This window comes from Cryptomeria japonica, chromosome 9, assembly GCF_030272615.1.
Source record: "Cryptomeria japonica chromosome 9, Sugi_1.0, whole genome shotgun sequence".
Taxonomy (NCBI): Eukaryota; Viridiplantae; Streptophyta; class Pinopsida; order Cupressales; family Cupressaceae; genus Cryptomeria; species Cryptomeria japonica.
Window position 1 is genome coordinate 236640324 of NC_081413.1, and position 15369 is coordinate 236655692.

The 15369-nt window shown below is 37.9% G+C and overlaps 1 protein-coding gene across 1 annotated transcript in view; it reads left to right on the forward strand.

Moving 5' to 3' along the window:
* The first annotated feature begins 1518 nt into the window (after positions 1-1518).
* Positions 1519-15369, forward strand: part of LOC131076960 (uncharacterized protein C16C9.01c) — a 174595-nt gene continuing 160744 nt past the window's right edge. Inside the window, exons 1-2 of the mRNA XM_058014312.2 lie at positions 1519-1686; positions 1800-2011. Of these exons, the coding sequence (XP_057870295.2) occupies positions 1927-2011 (85 nt within the window). The 5' untranslated portion in view covers positions 1519-1686; positions 1800-1926. The remainder of the gene's footprint in view (positions 1687-1799; positions 2012-15369) is intronic.

A 15369-nucleotide genomic window follows, 5' to 3' on the forward strand; every position in this document is an offset into this window, starting at 1 on the left:
CCAATCTCTCATTATATTTATTTCAATATTCAAAGCATTACACATTTCTTTGTCATGTTAGATTACATACATTCTTTGATCATAGAGTTAGACATCGCTCTTTATATTTATGTTCTTACATCTAATAACTATTAACAAATCATCATTTTTTTAGGTGTGAAATAATCAACTCTAATTGGGACCTCATATGCACCTAATTATTCGACCCATATAACTTTTGACCATATGAACTACTCTTATTCATATAATAATTAAAACTAAAGATTTAAACATACAACCACTAACTATGTCTTTTGATTTACACTTCATAAATATAAATTATAAAATTAAGAATCTTAACTTAAATATAAATAAATTAACAATCTTAAATTAATTATAAATATGTATAATTTTATTGGATTAGCCTGTACTAAATATTAAGAAAAAAATATTTTCCTCTAATATAGGATGCTTCATCTCTCCCATAAATAATCTGAATAGAGAACTTGGAAATTTTCCATGCAGGGGATGCATGCCAATAGCTGTTATAGCTAGCTCTGCGCACCCACATATTCTAAACAGTACATTGGATTTCAACGATTTTTTTTTCCGGTTGTCTTCGTATGCAACTTAATTGCTTATAACTATTGTTTTGGCTTATCCATTACGCACATAAGAGTCAAAAAGTGGTCATTTCAAAGTGTATATATCTATTTAAAGATGTCCAAATAATCATGCACTATAACCACCTCAAAAAATGCCAATATCTATTCACAAATGCCTGAGTTGTCGTGTGCAATGGGTACCAAAAAGCTGCACAACTTCTTTAATTAAAATCCAAAAGTTTTAACTATTGGAATAAAATGGAAAAAATAAAATTTTAATTATATATTTTTGTTTTCTTTAAAATTAATTATTAGAAGGTTGGACGAACAAGGAGTGAAGGGTAGGGGGGAGGAGCTAGTAGTTGAGCACCCTAACTTCGTGCTTCTCAAAATCCTACGTGGAAATTTCAAATTACTCCTAATTTTTTACAACAACTTACTTGGCAAGTCCCCCTGCTTATAACTAAGGTTTCAACACCACATCATCAAATATGATGCCAATCAACATATTTTTTGTCCAGGTGTCAAAAACAATCCCCAAAACAGGTGAGACCAATAGTCGTGCATAAGGGGCCCCCATACTTGTGTAGTTGATATGTCATCACATTATTGATTGCTTTTTACAACTAAGGGTACATTTCATTCAATTATGGGTATCAAAGTTACAACCATTGGTGCAATGTTATAAAAAAAATTGGACATTAAATAAACACATATGAATATTAAATAAATATCTATTATCACAACAATTGAAACACGCTCAACTACTTGGTCCTCTCATTTCCCTTGTGGTACTCTTGAAAGAGAGATCACAACTTGAAATCTCACATACGAATAAGGTATGTACACCTCATACAGTTAGGTACCTCCTAGATAGTCCCATATTGCTCTAACCCATCTGTAGACCCATAGATACACAAATTGCTGGCATGGTCTTTCTCCTAATTAGAACATGCGCTATGCTCTTCCCATAAAGCAATTTCAAGCCAGAAAAACGTAGCGTGGCCCTCTCTATAGGTTTACAAGCTAGAAAGTCTCTAGTACAGTAGACTAAGCAGTGTTCCATGCAAATGGGCGATAGCTAAAATATTGCAGGCGGGAGGTAAGCAGTTGAATCCCGACAAAAAGATGACTAGAATTTAGTATTAGTAACAACGAGTTAGGCCAAGGACTGCCAAACTAAGCTTGCGATGTGCCAATTCTTTATTGTTGTAGGTAATGCCCAAGGGAGGCCCCGAAGCTTCTGACTCGAGAAGGAAAGGAAATAAAACATCATTCTAAACCTATATACAGAGCAGCTCATAATAAAACAATACACTCAGACTATAATAATTGAAACAAGATGGACTTGGTTACATTCAATGTGATTGTAGACGACATTGTATACCCAGATGGCCACACCTGCATGGCCTGTCTTGGGGGTGGAGGTATGTTTTATTGTTTTCTTTGTTGTTTTTTTGGCTGCAATTTTTTGATCAATTAAACGAAATGGGTTCCGTTATAAGGAAATTAATTTCATTTCAATGAATGTATCCTACAATTCTATCACGTGCAAGCTTAAACTGTAGTTTTACTAGTCACGTACCCAAATCTAAAAGTTTATAGTTTTACTCATAACATACCCAAGTCTAGAACTCCTCAAGCAAGTTGAAAAGGTGCTTTAATGAAGGATACTGGTGTTAAGGAAAGCCTTTGAGGTTTAGTGTTTTCAGTGTGGGAAAAACGTTATTGGTCTAGATTATCGTCATTTTTATGCTTAAAAGATTCTTCAGTTTGGTAAGTATATTGTTCGTCTAGATTGCCTTATTTTTTATGCTTGAAGCTTTTTCAGTTTTGGAAGTATGTCATTGGTCTAGAATGTCTTTAATTTTATGCTTAAGGGTTTTTCAGTCTTGGAAGTTATAATATTCCCCTTAATTTTTTTCGATTTTACAATGAGATTTACAAAGCAAACACAGTAACCCGCTAAGGTTAGAGAAATAATCTAGAATAACTGAAAGGGAACCCTTCCACCTTTTGTTCACCGAGAGTCCAATTTGGGAGGGTGAGAGCATACGGTGTTCCGGAGATTGTTAGTACCAAAACCCAACTGAAAAATTACAATGCACGGGCGGCAAGCCAGCCCCTTCTGCTTATACAACATGATAGAAACTAAACTTCTTGGCGGTAAATTAGTCAAGGAAAACAACAAGAAACTGAACGCAATCACTCTACCACTTATGCAGCGGGAGGACTTATACATAAAAACAATCACTCTACCGCATATTTCAGCGGGAGGACAATATCGCTCAACCACTTACTCAGTGGGACGACAAAAATAAAAATTACTATCAACTCCACCGCTTATTCAGCGGGAGGACATTATTACAAACAAAGACAGGCGGCATGGCCAACCTTTTCCACTTATGCAGTGGGCAAACAACACTACAGAAATGGTTAGTAGTACTACTACTTAACCTTACAATATAGAAATAGAGAGATAGAATAGAGAAGTAATTCTGTCCAATGCTGATAAATATCTCCAAACAATTACTAACTCCCAAAAGACCCTTCAACATGTAATTATGAAATTCTAGGATCAATAACACGCAGACCAGCAGCTTCAAGAAACTATGAAATGCTCACATCTCTCTACAAACTCACCCAAATCACCCCAAATCACAATCAAATCAACTAATCTACTCACACTTCGAAATGCACACCCAAAAGCCAACTTCTGGAAATCTGTAATTTATGACAGCAAGCTGGAAATGCACAACTAGCAACACCAAGACACACTAAAATGCATAAAAATCACCCACAACTCACAGTAACCCGCTAAGGTTAGAGAAATAATCTAGAATAACTGAAAGGGAACCCTTCCACCTTTTGTTCACCGAGAGTCCAATTTGGGAGGGTGAGAGCATACGGTGTTCCGGAGATTGTTAGTACCAAAACCCAACTGAAAAATTACAATGCACGGGCGGCAAGCCAGCCCCTTCTGCTTATACAACATGATAGAAACTAAACTTCTTGGCGGTAAATTAGTCAAGGAAAACAACAAGAAACTGAACGCAATCACTCTACCACTTATGCAGCGGGAGGACTTATACATAAAAACAATCACTCTACCGCATATTTCAGCGGGAGGACAATATCGCTCAACCACTTACTCAGTGGGACGACAAAAATAAAAATTACTATCAACTCCACCGCTTATTCAGCGGGAGGACATTATTACAAACAAAGACAGGCGGCATGGCCAACCTTTTCCACTTATGCAGTGGGCAAACAACACTACAGAAATGGTTAGTAGTACTACTACTTAACCTTACAATATAGAAATAGAGAGATAGAATAGAGAAGTAATTCTGTCCAATGCTGATAAATATCTCCAAACAATTACTAACTCCCAAAAGACCCTTCAACATGTAATTATGAAATTCTAGGATCAATAACACGCAGACCAGCAGCTTCAAGAAACTATGAAATGCTCACATCTCTCTACAAACTCACCCAAATCACCCCAAATCACAATCAAATCAACTAATCTACTCACACTTCGAAATGCACACCCAAAAGCCAACTTCTGGAAATCTGTAATTTATGACAGCAAGCTGGAAATGCACAACTAGCAACACCAAGACACACTAAAATGCATAAAAATCACCCACAACTCACACATAACACCCCCAAACACTCCCAAACTGCTAATATATTAGAAATGACCAAGCACAAGCAGAAAAATGACCTCTATAAATCCAAAACACCACAACTTGCTTCCAAAAGCTCACCCAAAGGATGGCGCCTAGGCTGGGAAGTTCGGTATGCAAAATAAAATTGAATACTCAAGGTTCAAAGCTGAAAACTTACAGAAGCCATCACCTGGGACATAAAAAACCAAAGAGCCAATACCCAGAATGATAGAATCGCTTGGCCAAGAGGTATGAGCGGAAATTGGTTTCAGCAACTCCGCACCAGCAGCAAGAAAACACTCCAAAATCACACAAGAACACTCCACAATCTGCAAAACACTCTCTAACAGCACTGGAAATACAAGAACACAACTAGGTACTATCTCCCAAGTATGAAACTGAGACTTAGCTAGGAAGCTACATTTCGAAGCTCAGATTTCAATTGCCAAACCAGAAGCATAACGATGCAATTTCACAAGATACCAAATGAGAGGCCAAGCACTTGTACTTATAGTTTTTTCCTTCTGAAATTCAAATGTAATTGCTCCCAAATTCGTCCAAATCTCACTGCATTTCATTTCGCTATCACATGGCGTCCAATTTACATTTCATTTCATAACCAAAGTGGGCGCCCAAATTGTATTTAATCAATACTTAGACAAGTTTGAACTTGCCTAAGTCCTCAAACAATAACTTAAGGCATTCTTCAAATTTCCACGCCTAACTTAGGAAAATAGCAATATAGATGGCAGATAAATATTTTCCCCTAAGTTGCCCACAATACAAATAATCAGTAATAAAAATAATTAAATATTAAATCTTAGGATAAGGAATTAATATTTAATTAAATAACTTATAACTCCAATACTGATCAATACCAAAGTCAAGGATGAAGCTGTGCGATGAAGACCACTGAACTGTGCTAAGTCAGGACACTGTCCGAGACTGCTAAAAATAGAAATGCTCAACACAGCCACTTACTAAAAATAGTAAGTCAAGAAATACTGCTCCGAAAAACATGATATTCGCACCTAGAGAAAGAGCTTGGAAAGCTTAGTAGCACTGCATCATCCAAACAGCCAAACCCTAACTTACTAAAAATAGTAAGTTTTGACTTCACCAAAGAATCAAATGCATGTTATGCCACCCTGGAATTCATGGAAAACCTAGAAGGAAACCATAAGCGAACTTGAAAAATTCCCTCCTGACAAACTTTAAAAAGCTCGTGCAGAACTCCACAAAAATTGGAAACCTTAATTCTCCTTTCCAAATAGCCTACGGGTTTCCGAAATAGGCCAATGGACCACTGAATGCACATCATTGAGAAGGGGACATTACAAAAGTATGTCGCTGGTCTAGATTGTCTTCATTTTTATGCTTAAATGTGTCAGTTTGGGAAGTATGCCATTGGTCTATATTGCCTTTGTTTTAATGCGAGTGATGGAACTTGTTATTGCAATGAGTCGATTTATACCCGGGTTTATGCTCTTATACCCCTTGCTATCATTACACAACTACCCCTTGGACAAATATTCGATCAATCATCATTGAGAAGGGGACATTACAGAAGTATGTCACTGGTCTAGATTGTCTTCATTTTTATGCTTAAACGTGTCAATTTGGGAAGTATGCCATTGGTCTATATTGCCTTTGTTTTAATGCGAGTGATGGAACTTGTTATTGCAATGAGTCGATTTATATCCGGGTTTATGCTCTTATACCCCCTGCTATCATTACACAACTACCCCTTGGACAAATATTCGATCAATGTTTGGCTCTACACCATCGTACTTCATTTTGGATTTCTTTTCATTCAAGCATCTTGAATGAGCATAGATTAGAGTTTAGAGTTGTAGTGATTTTTTCAATACATTTGCGCAGTCATATAATTCTGCCTTGTCTTGCAAAGTTTCCACCTATCGCAAGAAAGATGTAGCCTTGGAAAGCTTGAGAGTGAAGACTGCTCATTTTTTATCTAACAGCTGGAGGAAGTTTGCTGATTGACAAGTTTGCCAGGCTTTTGAGTAAGCGATGTCTATTTGATCTTTTAAATCAATGGGTTGTAGAGACTTTCAAAAGGTAAAAGGAAGTTTTCAGCTGAAAGTTCCGTGATTGGTCAAGAGCAATTGAATGAAGGGCCTTAGAGATACCTTTACCTTGGTTTTTGGCTTGTTGAAGGCATGTGTCATCTGAAGCATCATTCACTGCATGATATGATGACTTGGCGCATATAATGGCTCATGGAAGTTTTGGGAAAGTTTGAGTGGCAATTGTTTTGGTGTAGCAGTGACCATCAGCTACCTAAGATCAATGGTCTGTGATCAATATAAAAGTGAAGGCATTTTTATTCCATTCGTTCGGTGTTGCAGATCAGCAATCAACATTCACCCTAAGGAAAATCAGAATGTTGTAGTAATGAGGAAGCAACGACCATTGGATGGAGAGCAATGTTCTAGATCAACGCTCATTGCCTATTGGGCCAAAAGTAATTGAAGTAAGTGATACAGAGAAGTGATAACTGTTTGATGTAGCAGGCTATTTGATCCAATGGCCTGTGAGCATCTAGGGACTGATAAGAAAGAAATTTAATGTGGATTGAGCTGTAAAGAATTTTTGAATTCAAATGAGAATTAAAGAACATCCATGAGCATTGCAGATGTAGTTAGGCATTCAATTTGCTCCTCGATGACAGTCTTAATTCCTGGCAGTTATATATGCCAAGGGGAGGAGCTTTCAAGCAGGTGTTCTGATTGTACACTCCAATTTGCCTTGAAAATTTGAAGGATCAATCTCTGCATGATCATGGCATCAATTGCATATCTATTTTTTGCTCATTATTGAAGTTTTGATGGTATAAATAAGAGCTTCAATCTCATTTTTTAGGATACATTGGGTATTGCAGGCTGGTGCTTTGAGAAGCTTTGTATGCAAAAAATTTCTGACGTCTTTTACTTATTAATCCCGAGTTGTCTTAATTCACTTGTCCAGACTTTGCTAGCGTGTAGTTTGTAGTTGTGTATGTGCTTGAAATTACTAAATATACGAAGCTGTGATTTTCTCTTTATGGATGATAAAATGCCTTATATATCACTTTGAATATACTCAAATTTCATTCTATTGACTATTGAATTATGTGCTTTATCATCTTTTAGAGATAAGTAAGGAACATCTATTTTGGCTCATAACCTTTTTATTTGTTTTCTACTTTTATTTTTTTCTCACCCTTTTCACCATGAATCAGAATTAGGATTATCTAGAATAGACAAGGACCTGGCTGTTTAATCCCAGGGGTTGTTTTACAATCAAGTCTTATTGATGTGTGTTTTATGCACATACAAACACAAAATAAAATACCAAGGTATCTTATCCTCTCTTGAACAAAGTCTCTCAACTGCTATGCTTCGCGATCAAATGAGACAACTCCAAGGTTATGAAATGTCAGGTCTTGACTCATGGATAAGCTCAATGGTTGATGTGATAATGCTGGAATCACAAGGGGACTTACACAATTGTTCAAATTTATCACTCTTATCATGAATTGGAATAGGTTTTGCCAATGACTTAGGATTTTACAATATAGCTCTTGATCTAATGTAACAAATATTTTTAAAATAAAATGCAAAAGGAATAAGGGTTTAGAAATTCTATTCTAACCTAGAATGCAAGAGGCAATGAATGATTCAATGAAATCCTACTAGGCAAGGTCTCACCATCAATGAACAATTTGACACAAGCTTAGTGCAATCATCTAAGGTAAACTCATAGATGTTCAAATTATCACCATCAACATCAATACCATCAAGGCAATGCATACTAATGGATGTGCAATAATTGAAGTTTAGTTCAATTCCAAATTCTAGTTGATCACACAAGGCGATCGTAGAATCAGCAATAAAGCTAGTGGTATAGATTAAACGGATTCCACACAAATGCGTTCAATAACTCTTTCATTCAATCTAAGAAACTTGAAACAAGTTCTAATCTAATTTTATTCTAAATTTTGGAGGCAATGAGAATCACAAATGAAACAAAATCTAAACAAAACCACCACACTGCAATGATTTATATTCAAATCTGCAACATATAGACGACAATTCTCAAAAATCTCTCTTACAAATGAGAGGCAATTGGGTTAATATAGTCTCAAATAGAATGAAGGGCCAAGATCATGCCAACACTGCCCTAAATTTGCCTTGATTAGGGTTTACATAAAAAAAGAAATCACCAAAAGGAAACCCAATGGGATGATGCCTAGTCATCAAGTAGGGAATCTTCTAGAAGATTCTGGCCTGCATGCCTCTCTCTGGCAGCATATTCCAAGAATCTAGCCGAGACTGAGTTAAGCTCCTCCATGGTAATGCTGGGTAAAGCTTCCTATTGTGCATCTATCACATCCAACACATCTGAGAAAGAATCAAGGGCCTTCTCCCAATCTGGCATAAGCTTCTGCAAAGTGTTGATGTGGACCACAAGAGAAACAAAATCATCTATCTGACTCTTCTTTAAAGATTCTAACTGATTGAAGTAAATGAACTTCACCTTTTCTTTCAATTCCTCTAAGTGTAAAGTGTTGGAAGCATGAACATCCATCCCCAACATCTCATCAATAGATGTGAGGATCTTGGATTGAATCTCTTGGATCGATCCTTCCATTTCTGCGCAATCTTGTCTTGCATGATCATAAGTTGATTTTTGCATGGCTAATGAACAATACCATCCTTGGAAATCATAGACATCACCTGCATGTACAATTCCCTCCTAGATCAATGTGGGCATTGGGATTTGCTTCAACACCCTGAGACGAGGAATTGTCTTCTCCTGCACTAGTTGGAAATCATCCCAAACTCCTTCCAAATACTATATCTTGAATATGAGCATTGACGATTTGTCAAATGCCTGTACAAATTGAGCTAGGAAATGATCTGCTTGTTTTGCAACATCCTCAATCCACCTTCCAACCTCCAAATGTGTATTCCTCGTTGTCTCATAATCAAAGGGAAATCCATGATCAACTGCAATAGGTGAGACAAATGTAGGATCCTCACGCCTATGGGAACTCATCCCCTTAATGTATTCCTTGAGTCTCTTGTTCTCATTTTTAAGCATATTCTTCTTCTCAATAGTCCTATCCAATCGTGCCTTGATTGCTCGGATTGTATCATCAAGTTCTTGGAACTCTTGCTTCTTTGTAGTAGGTCCAAGCTCAATCGTAACGATCTGATAATCCACAGGAGTGGCCACATCTTTGTTTACATCTCCTATCGGGATTGCCACTTGTGCAATATGCACACTTGTTTCATCTCTAGCAACCTTAGAAAGTATCTTAGCTTTCTTTTGTTCCTTTCTTGTATTAGCTCTGCCTAAGAAATTATCAATGTCCTTTATGGGCCATGCCTCTATTATCTTCTTCTTTTCCATGCTCTGCAACAATCAATTAGGAATGGTGCACATTTCCATCCCATCCTCAAGGTTCATGTGATGATCAATCCCTCTCAAAGCTGAATTGACATCATCATCCGTCTCTTTGTCCTTGGTCAAGTCTACCACATTGTTGCCCAAGCTAACCTCCAACTGGATAGTGGGAGATCCAGGCTGCTCTTCATCTTCATTAGGTGGTGCCGATTGGGCTGTAGCATGCAATTCTTGATTATTCTTTGGTAAGATTTTTGTATGGGAAATCTGTTCTGACTCTCTATCCTTCTTTGTCATATCATTCTCCTTCACTGATGAGGAACTCGGGGTGGATAAAGGAGTGTTAGACTTATGTTTTTTCTGCCTTGATTGCTTGCTGGCTAATAGTCTCCCTGCCTTTTTCTTGCGATTCTCCAGGCACACCTTTCCTTCTTTTGGGAGCATGACTCTCCTCATCTTCTTGTATCCTTGCATCACTAATTGTTCTTTCATCATCATTGAGGGAAGGCTCCTCATGTCTCATCTTTTCATAGCTAAAGGTGACGTTCATTTCTCTTAACTTATTGATGTACTCGTCCACCGATTCCCTGGAGTAATCATTCACTTCTCTCATAAGCACATTCAAATCCACCACCTCTAGCTGTGTCCAACTGGGCAATAGGATAGGCCTGTCCTTTTCATTCGCATACTGCGGATGAGTGTGATCGCTGTCATCAAGCACCTGATCTGGAATGGAGAAGAGTTCGCACTTCCTCATGAAATCAATTGACATTTGGGACCACATCCCCTTCCTTACTGCATGGTCATCCATGAGATTAGCCCAAGTAATCTTATGTATAAACCTTTCTCCCTTGATCTTCACAATATTTCTGAATGGATCAAATCGATCCTTGCTCTTATAAGTCCCAAGGAGATAGAACTCAAGTTCCTCAATGACTAAACTTGCTGCAACTCTGCAGTGTGGCATACCTCCAAAGTCTTCCCAAGTGCAATAGGGAGAGTGATCCCCGTTCTATGCTTCTCCTTTTGGATGAAATCAAATTGCAAAAGTTGTCTCGCTACCTCAAGTATGATCATCTTGTTTGTCGGATACCTAGGGAGTTTGTATGGTTTGGATTTAAATCCTTGAATTTGTAGGTATGCGAAGGTAGGAAACTGGATATACCATGATCCATATTTCTCAATAAGTCTTGTTACCTCCTTGGACAACCGTTTGTGAATCCCATATTGCAGTAGTCTCGTGATGTACATGGTGAAAGCATTGTTCACCCTTCTATAGTGTTCAATTTTGTGCATATGAAGTTGTGGATAACATTCATAAACTCTATACTGCCTTGGCCCATTCCTGACTTCACCCTTGCATATTAGTCCTTTGTATACAACAAATTTGGCATGCAAGTACACAAGGTAGGAAGTCATGCCAAATGTCCTTGTCTTTTCCACATTTCTCAACTGGAAGTTGAGGTTGTCACTTATAATCTTGGTCCAATTAATCACTGTTCCTCTTGATATGTCCTAAATAAAATAGAACATCTAGTTCTCAAACAACGCCCCTTGAGGTGTTCCCATCACTCTGTTGAGTAGAAATATCATATCATTGTATTCATCTTTGAAGTCCGATGATAGAAGCCTCTTGGGTAGCTTAGAGTGGTGACGCCTAGGCTCAATGATCCACTCTTTGTTGATGACTGTCATGCATGCATCTGCCTTCTTCAAAAATTTAGCTTCATATTCATCCTTAGTTTTCTCTCGCATATCTACACTCCTGGGGATTCCAAACACTTCCACGATTGTATCCTTGGCTAAGTATGCGAGCGTTGCCCCTTTGGGTGACCTGATCATTTTGGTTATTGGATCACACTCAATAATAAGCTCACTGCATTGTACGGATGGGGGAAAACCAGCCGCCTGATATATTCCACTCTTCATGATATTGGCCGAAAGGGTGGAAGGAAGATGATTCTTCAATCCAAACATCCTTTGCCGCATTTGCTCCATGTCTAGGAATTCCATGTTTGTGTCCGCGATCATCTTCCATTGGGACGCCAACAATGACTCCAAATAGAAGCCCTCTTGTACTATCTTCAATTGTTCCTTCCTCGCAGCGATTCCTACCTTAGACATGGTACTTGTACGAAGCATGAAGTCACTATTATGAAAAAAATAACTTAAATAACTTGTTTTCAGAATTTATTAAGTTCTGATTTTTTATGATTTTGTCAAACTTAAGGTTCTAAAATCAGAAATTTCACCAATTTGCAACATAAATTCTGAGAACAAAACAAACTTTGTTCATAATGGGGTCTAAAACACTCATAAAACCTTGAATTTCAGACTTATGTAAGGTCTGATCATTAAAAATAAGTCTGAAGACATGCTGATATAATCAGAAAATAATGATTTTGAGGTTCAAAAGGTACACCACAAGTCTGAATACACTTAGAATAGGGTGTATATAAGTCTGATTTTCTGATTTTAAGTCTGAATACACTCCTTTAAGGTCTGAAAATGGCCTCCAAAAGTCTGAAGACACTCTGAAAATGATAGATATCAATAGCTGTAAGTGGTCACAGCCATGTCATGCGCTCACACTTGAATTATTTCACCCTTCCAAGCTCAAAAATGGCCATGCCTGGGCACAACTACGTGGCTGGAAATGTAATTTCAGTATGAAGACAACTCTGAAAATGATGCTTCAGACCTGCACCAGCAATGGTGCTGTCACACTAATGTCCTTAATCCTCAAAAATGGTGTCCAAACAAAATCACTTTTGTGCAATGATAGCTAGAAATCAAATTTCAGATCTGAGAATGGAAAGTTCCAGGCAATGACCAGCAATGGCGCCCAAGAATAATGTCACAAACTCACCCAGCTATGGTGCCAAACTCAGATTTACCTCCCTACACCAGCAATGGCGCCATAGAATGCTTTTAAAAATCGCCCAAATGTGAAGTGCCCAGCCACTTACAAAATCATGGTGCCAAGAACATAAATCGCCAAAATGTGGCCCAATCAGCCACACAAAATCGTTTTCACTCCATTAATGGTGGCGCCACACTTGAGTGGGCAAAATCACCCTCTTCAATTTGCAATTCCTCTTCAACAATGGTGTCTAAATGACACTTAGACAAAAATTGCCCAACTGTAGTCTTCAATCTTCCACCAATTAGCGTCTTCAATCAATCACGTCAAGGCAATATAATAATAATATAATGCTTGCTGGGCCGTTTTATTCATGTTTTCACCTTGATATTTCACCACACAAGCAATGTGGGATAAAAACTTGCCCTTTATAACAGCCTGGGGGAAAATCGATTTGCCTTGGGATAATATATTTATCATTAAATGATTGTTGCTGACCATTAAACAATTGTAACAAGACAAAAATAATTAAATTTGAGCCCACTTGTCATTTAAAATCTTTCACTTGTATTAAATTTGGGCCTCTTGGGGAAAATCAATCCATATTGGGACAATACTTTGTATTAAATTTGACCATAACTCATCACAAATGGCCATTTGGGGAAAAACATGGTCCATAAGGACACTAAAAATTTCATCATTTTACTTGCCTTGTCCAAAAAACTCATTTTAGGGAAAAACGACCCCTATTTGGACACATGAATTTCATTTATTCATTCATTTTGCTCACAAATCTGGCCTTTGGGGAAAAACGACCTCCATTAGGACAATTAAAATTCATCCATTTCATCAATTTTGTCCATAAATTGAGTCATGGGGAAAAATGACCTCGGCTTGGACACCTAAAACTTGCCAAAACTTCATCAATTTGTCCAAGGGAAAAACACACTTCATTGGGACAAGGTTTTTTTGTCCATACTTAACTCTGCATCATTCATCTTCCAGCGTTGGGGAAATTCGCACCTCATCGGGACACATTGCAACACTTATTCAATTTTTTGGCCCTTTAGTTTAAAAAACATGGTCCATCAGGACACATTGTGGGGAAAATCATGCCCCATCGAGACAATGTTCTTTTATGCCTTAATTTCATGTTTTCCATCGGGACAAGGTTCAAAACTTAAGGGAAAAACACCTCCCATTGGGACAAATTGATTTTATGACTTTAATTTCATGGGGAGAAACGTTTCCCATCGGGACAAAGGTGTTTTTCGCACTGAAAATACCCAGACTTATCAAATTTCATCGTTCTGCATCGGGAGTGGGATCATTTTAACTTTGGGAAAATAAGGGTCCATCGGGACAATGTGCAAATTAACCAAATTTTACCTCCTAGGAGCAAGAAAATAACTCCTAAAGGGTCTCTAGACGCTCTAGCACAAAGATAACCCTAACTTTTAACACTTAGACACATTTATTCACATTTAAAACCTGTTGCACACCCTGGGTTCAGACAAAATTTAGGATCACTTTAACAATTTTGACATTTTTGTAACATTTGATCCTATTCAAAATTCAAAACCCTAATTACACCTTAGGCATGATCACTTCAAAACTGAGACTTGGGCATTGAAAGCTCAAAATTTGTCGCTTGACTGCCAAAACCCTAAACTAACATAATGCAAAAGCAAGAAAGAGGGCGTCCCTGTTTGCAATGGGACAATGTGTGAAAAGGTCACAACAAGTCCCACATTTGTAAAACTTCCCATTGTTGATGCTTTTTGCAAGGTGCTGATACTGCAAAACCATATGTGTGATATTTTAGTATCAACAAGAGTTAATGGCTAAATTGGATAGGGCAAATCCCCTTGCTCTGTATGTAGAGGGGAGACTATTGTACTTTGACTTTATGCAATATTGGGGTTATATCTCCTGTGATTAGATGTTATATCTAAAAGGCTGCCACAAACCATCAGGAAGAATACAGCTGTTAAATGCTTGAAAAATCAATTATAAAAACAAAGAAATACCTCTCTATAACTATTAATATGACTGCTGATGTATAATGCTGATATCTTATCCATGAAAGATTTAAACCACACTGAAACAGTGACAAAAATCCTAGCCACAATCTGAAAATGGTCACCAAAATTACGGATTTGTCACAATCAAAAACCTAGTGGCCTGCAAGGGTGTGAGCAGCAGCAAGATTGGTGAAAATGTGCCTGGCAATTGCCTTCAAAACCCTAGGCGCTGTTGGTCTGAATAAGGTTTTTGACCTAGTAAAGGTTTTGTACCTAGTGTTTTTGCTAGGTCCTAGTGAGGGACTTATTCACATGACTTAAGTTTACTTAGGTCCCAGGTGTCCTTCTAGAAGATTGATTAGTTGTCAAATATGGGATGGATGCTCCATAATTATGGATGGGTGGACCAATATCAAACATCGGCCATAGAAGAGATTGGAGCCTCTAATGTTGTGCAGGTGGTGACTGATTCAGCCCGTGTGTGTAAGCTAGCTGGATTGATGGTGGAGAGTGCTTATAAGCACATTTTTTGGACCCCATGTTGTGTGTATGCATTGAACAATACCATGGTGCTAGAGGCTAGAGATGTGCAAATGTTCATTTGCAACCATCACACTTCTCTTGCATTGTTTAGGACATTTTCGAGGAAGGAATTCCTCAAGCTCGTGGAGACTAGATATGCCAGCTACTTTATTTTGTTAGAGAGGGTGCTTGAGGTCCAGGAGGCTCTACAATCCATGGTGGTCAATGCAGAGTGGATTAGATGGCATGAGGCAAGCACACTGGAAGGTAGAAGCGTGAAACAAAAAATC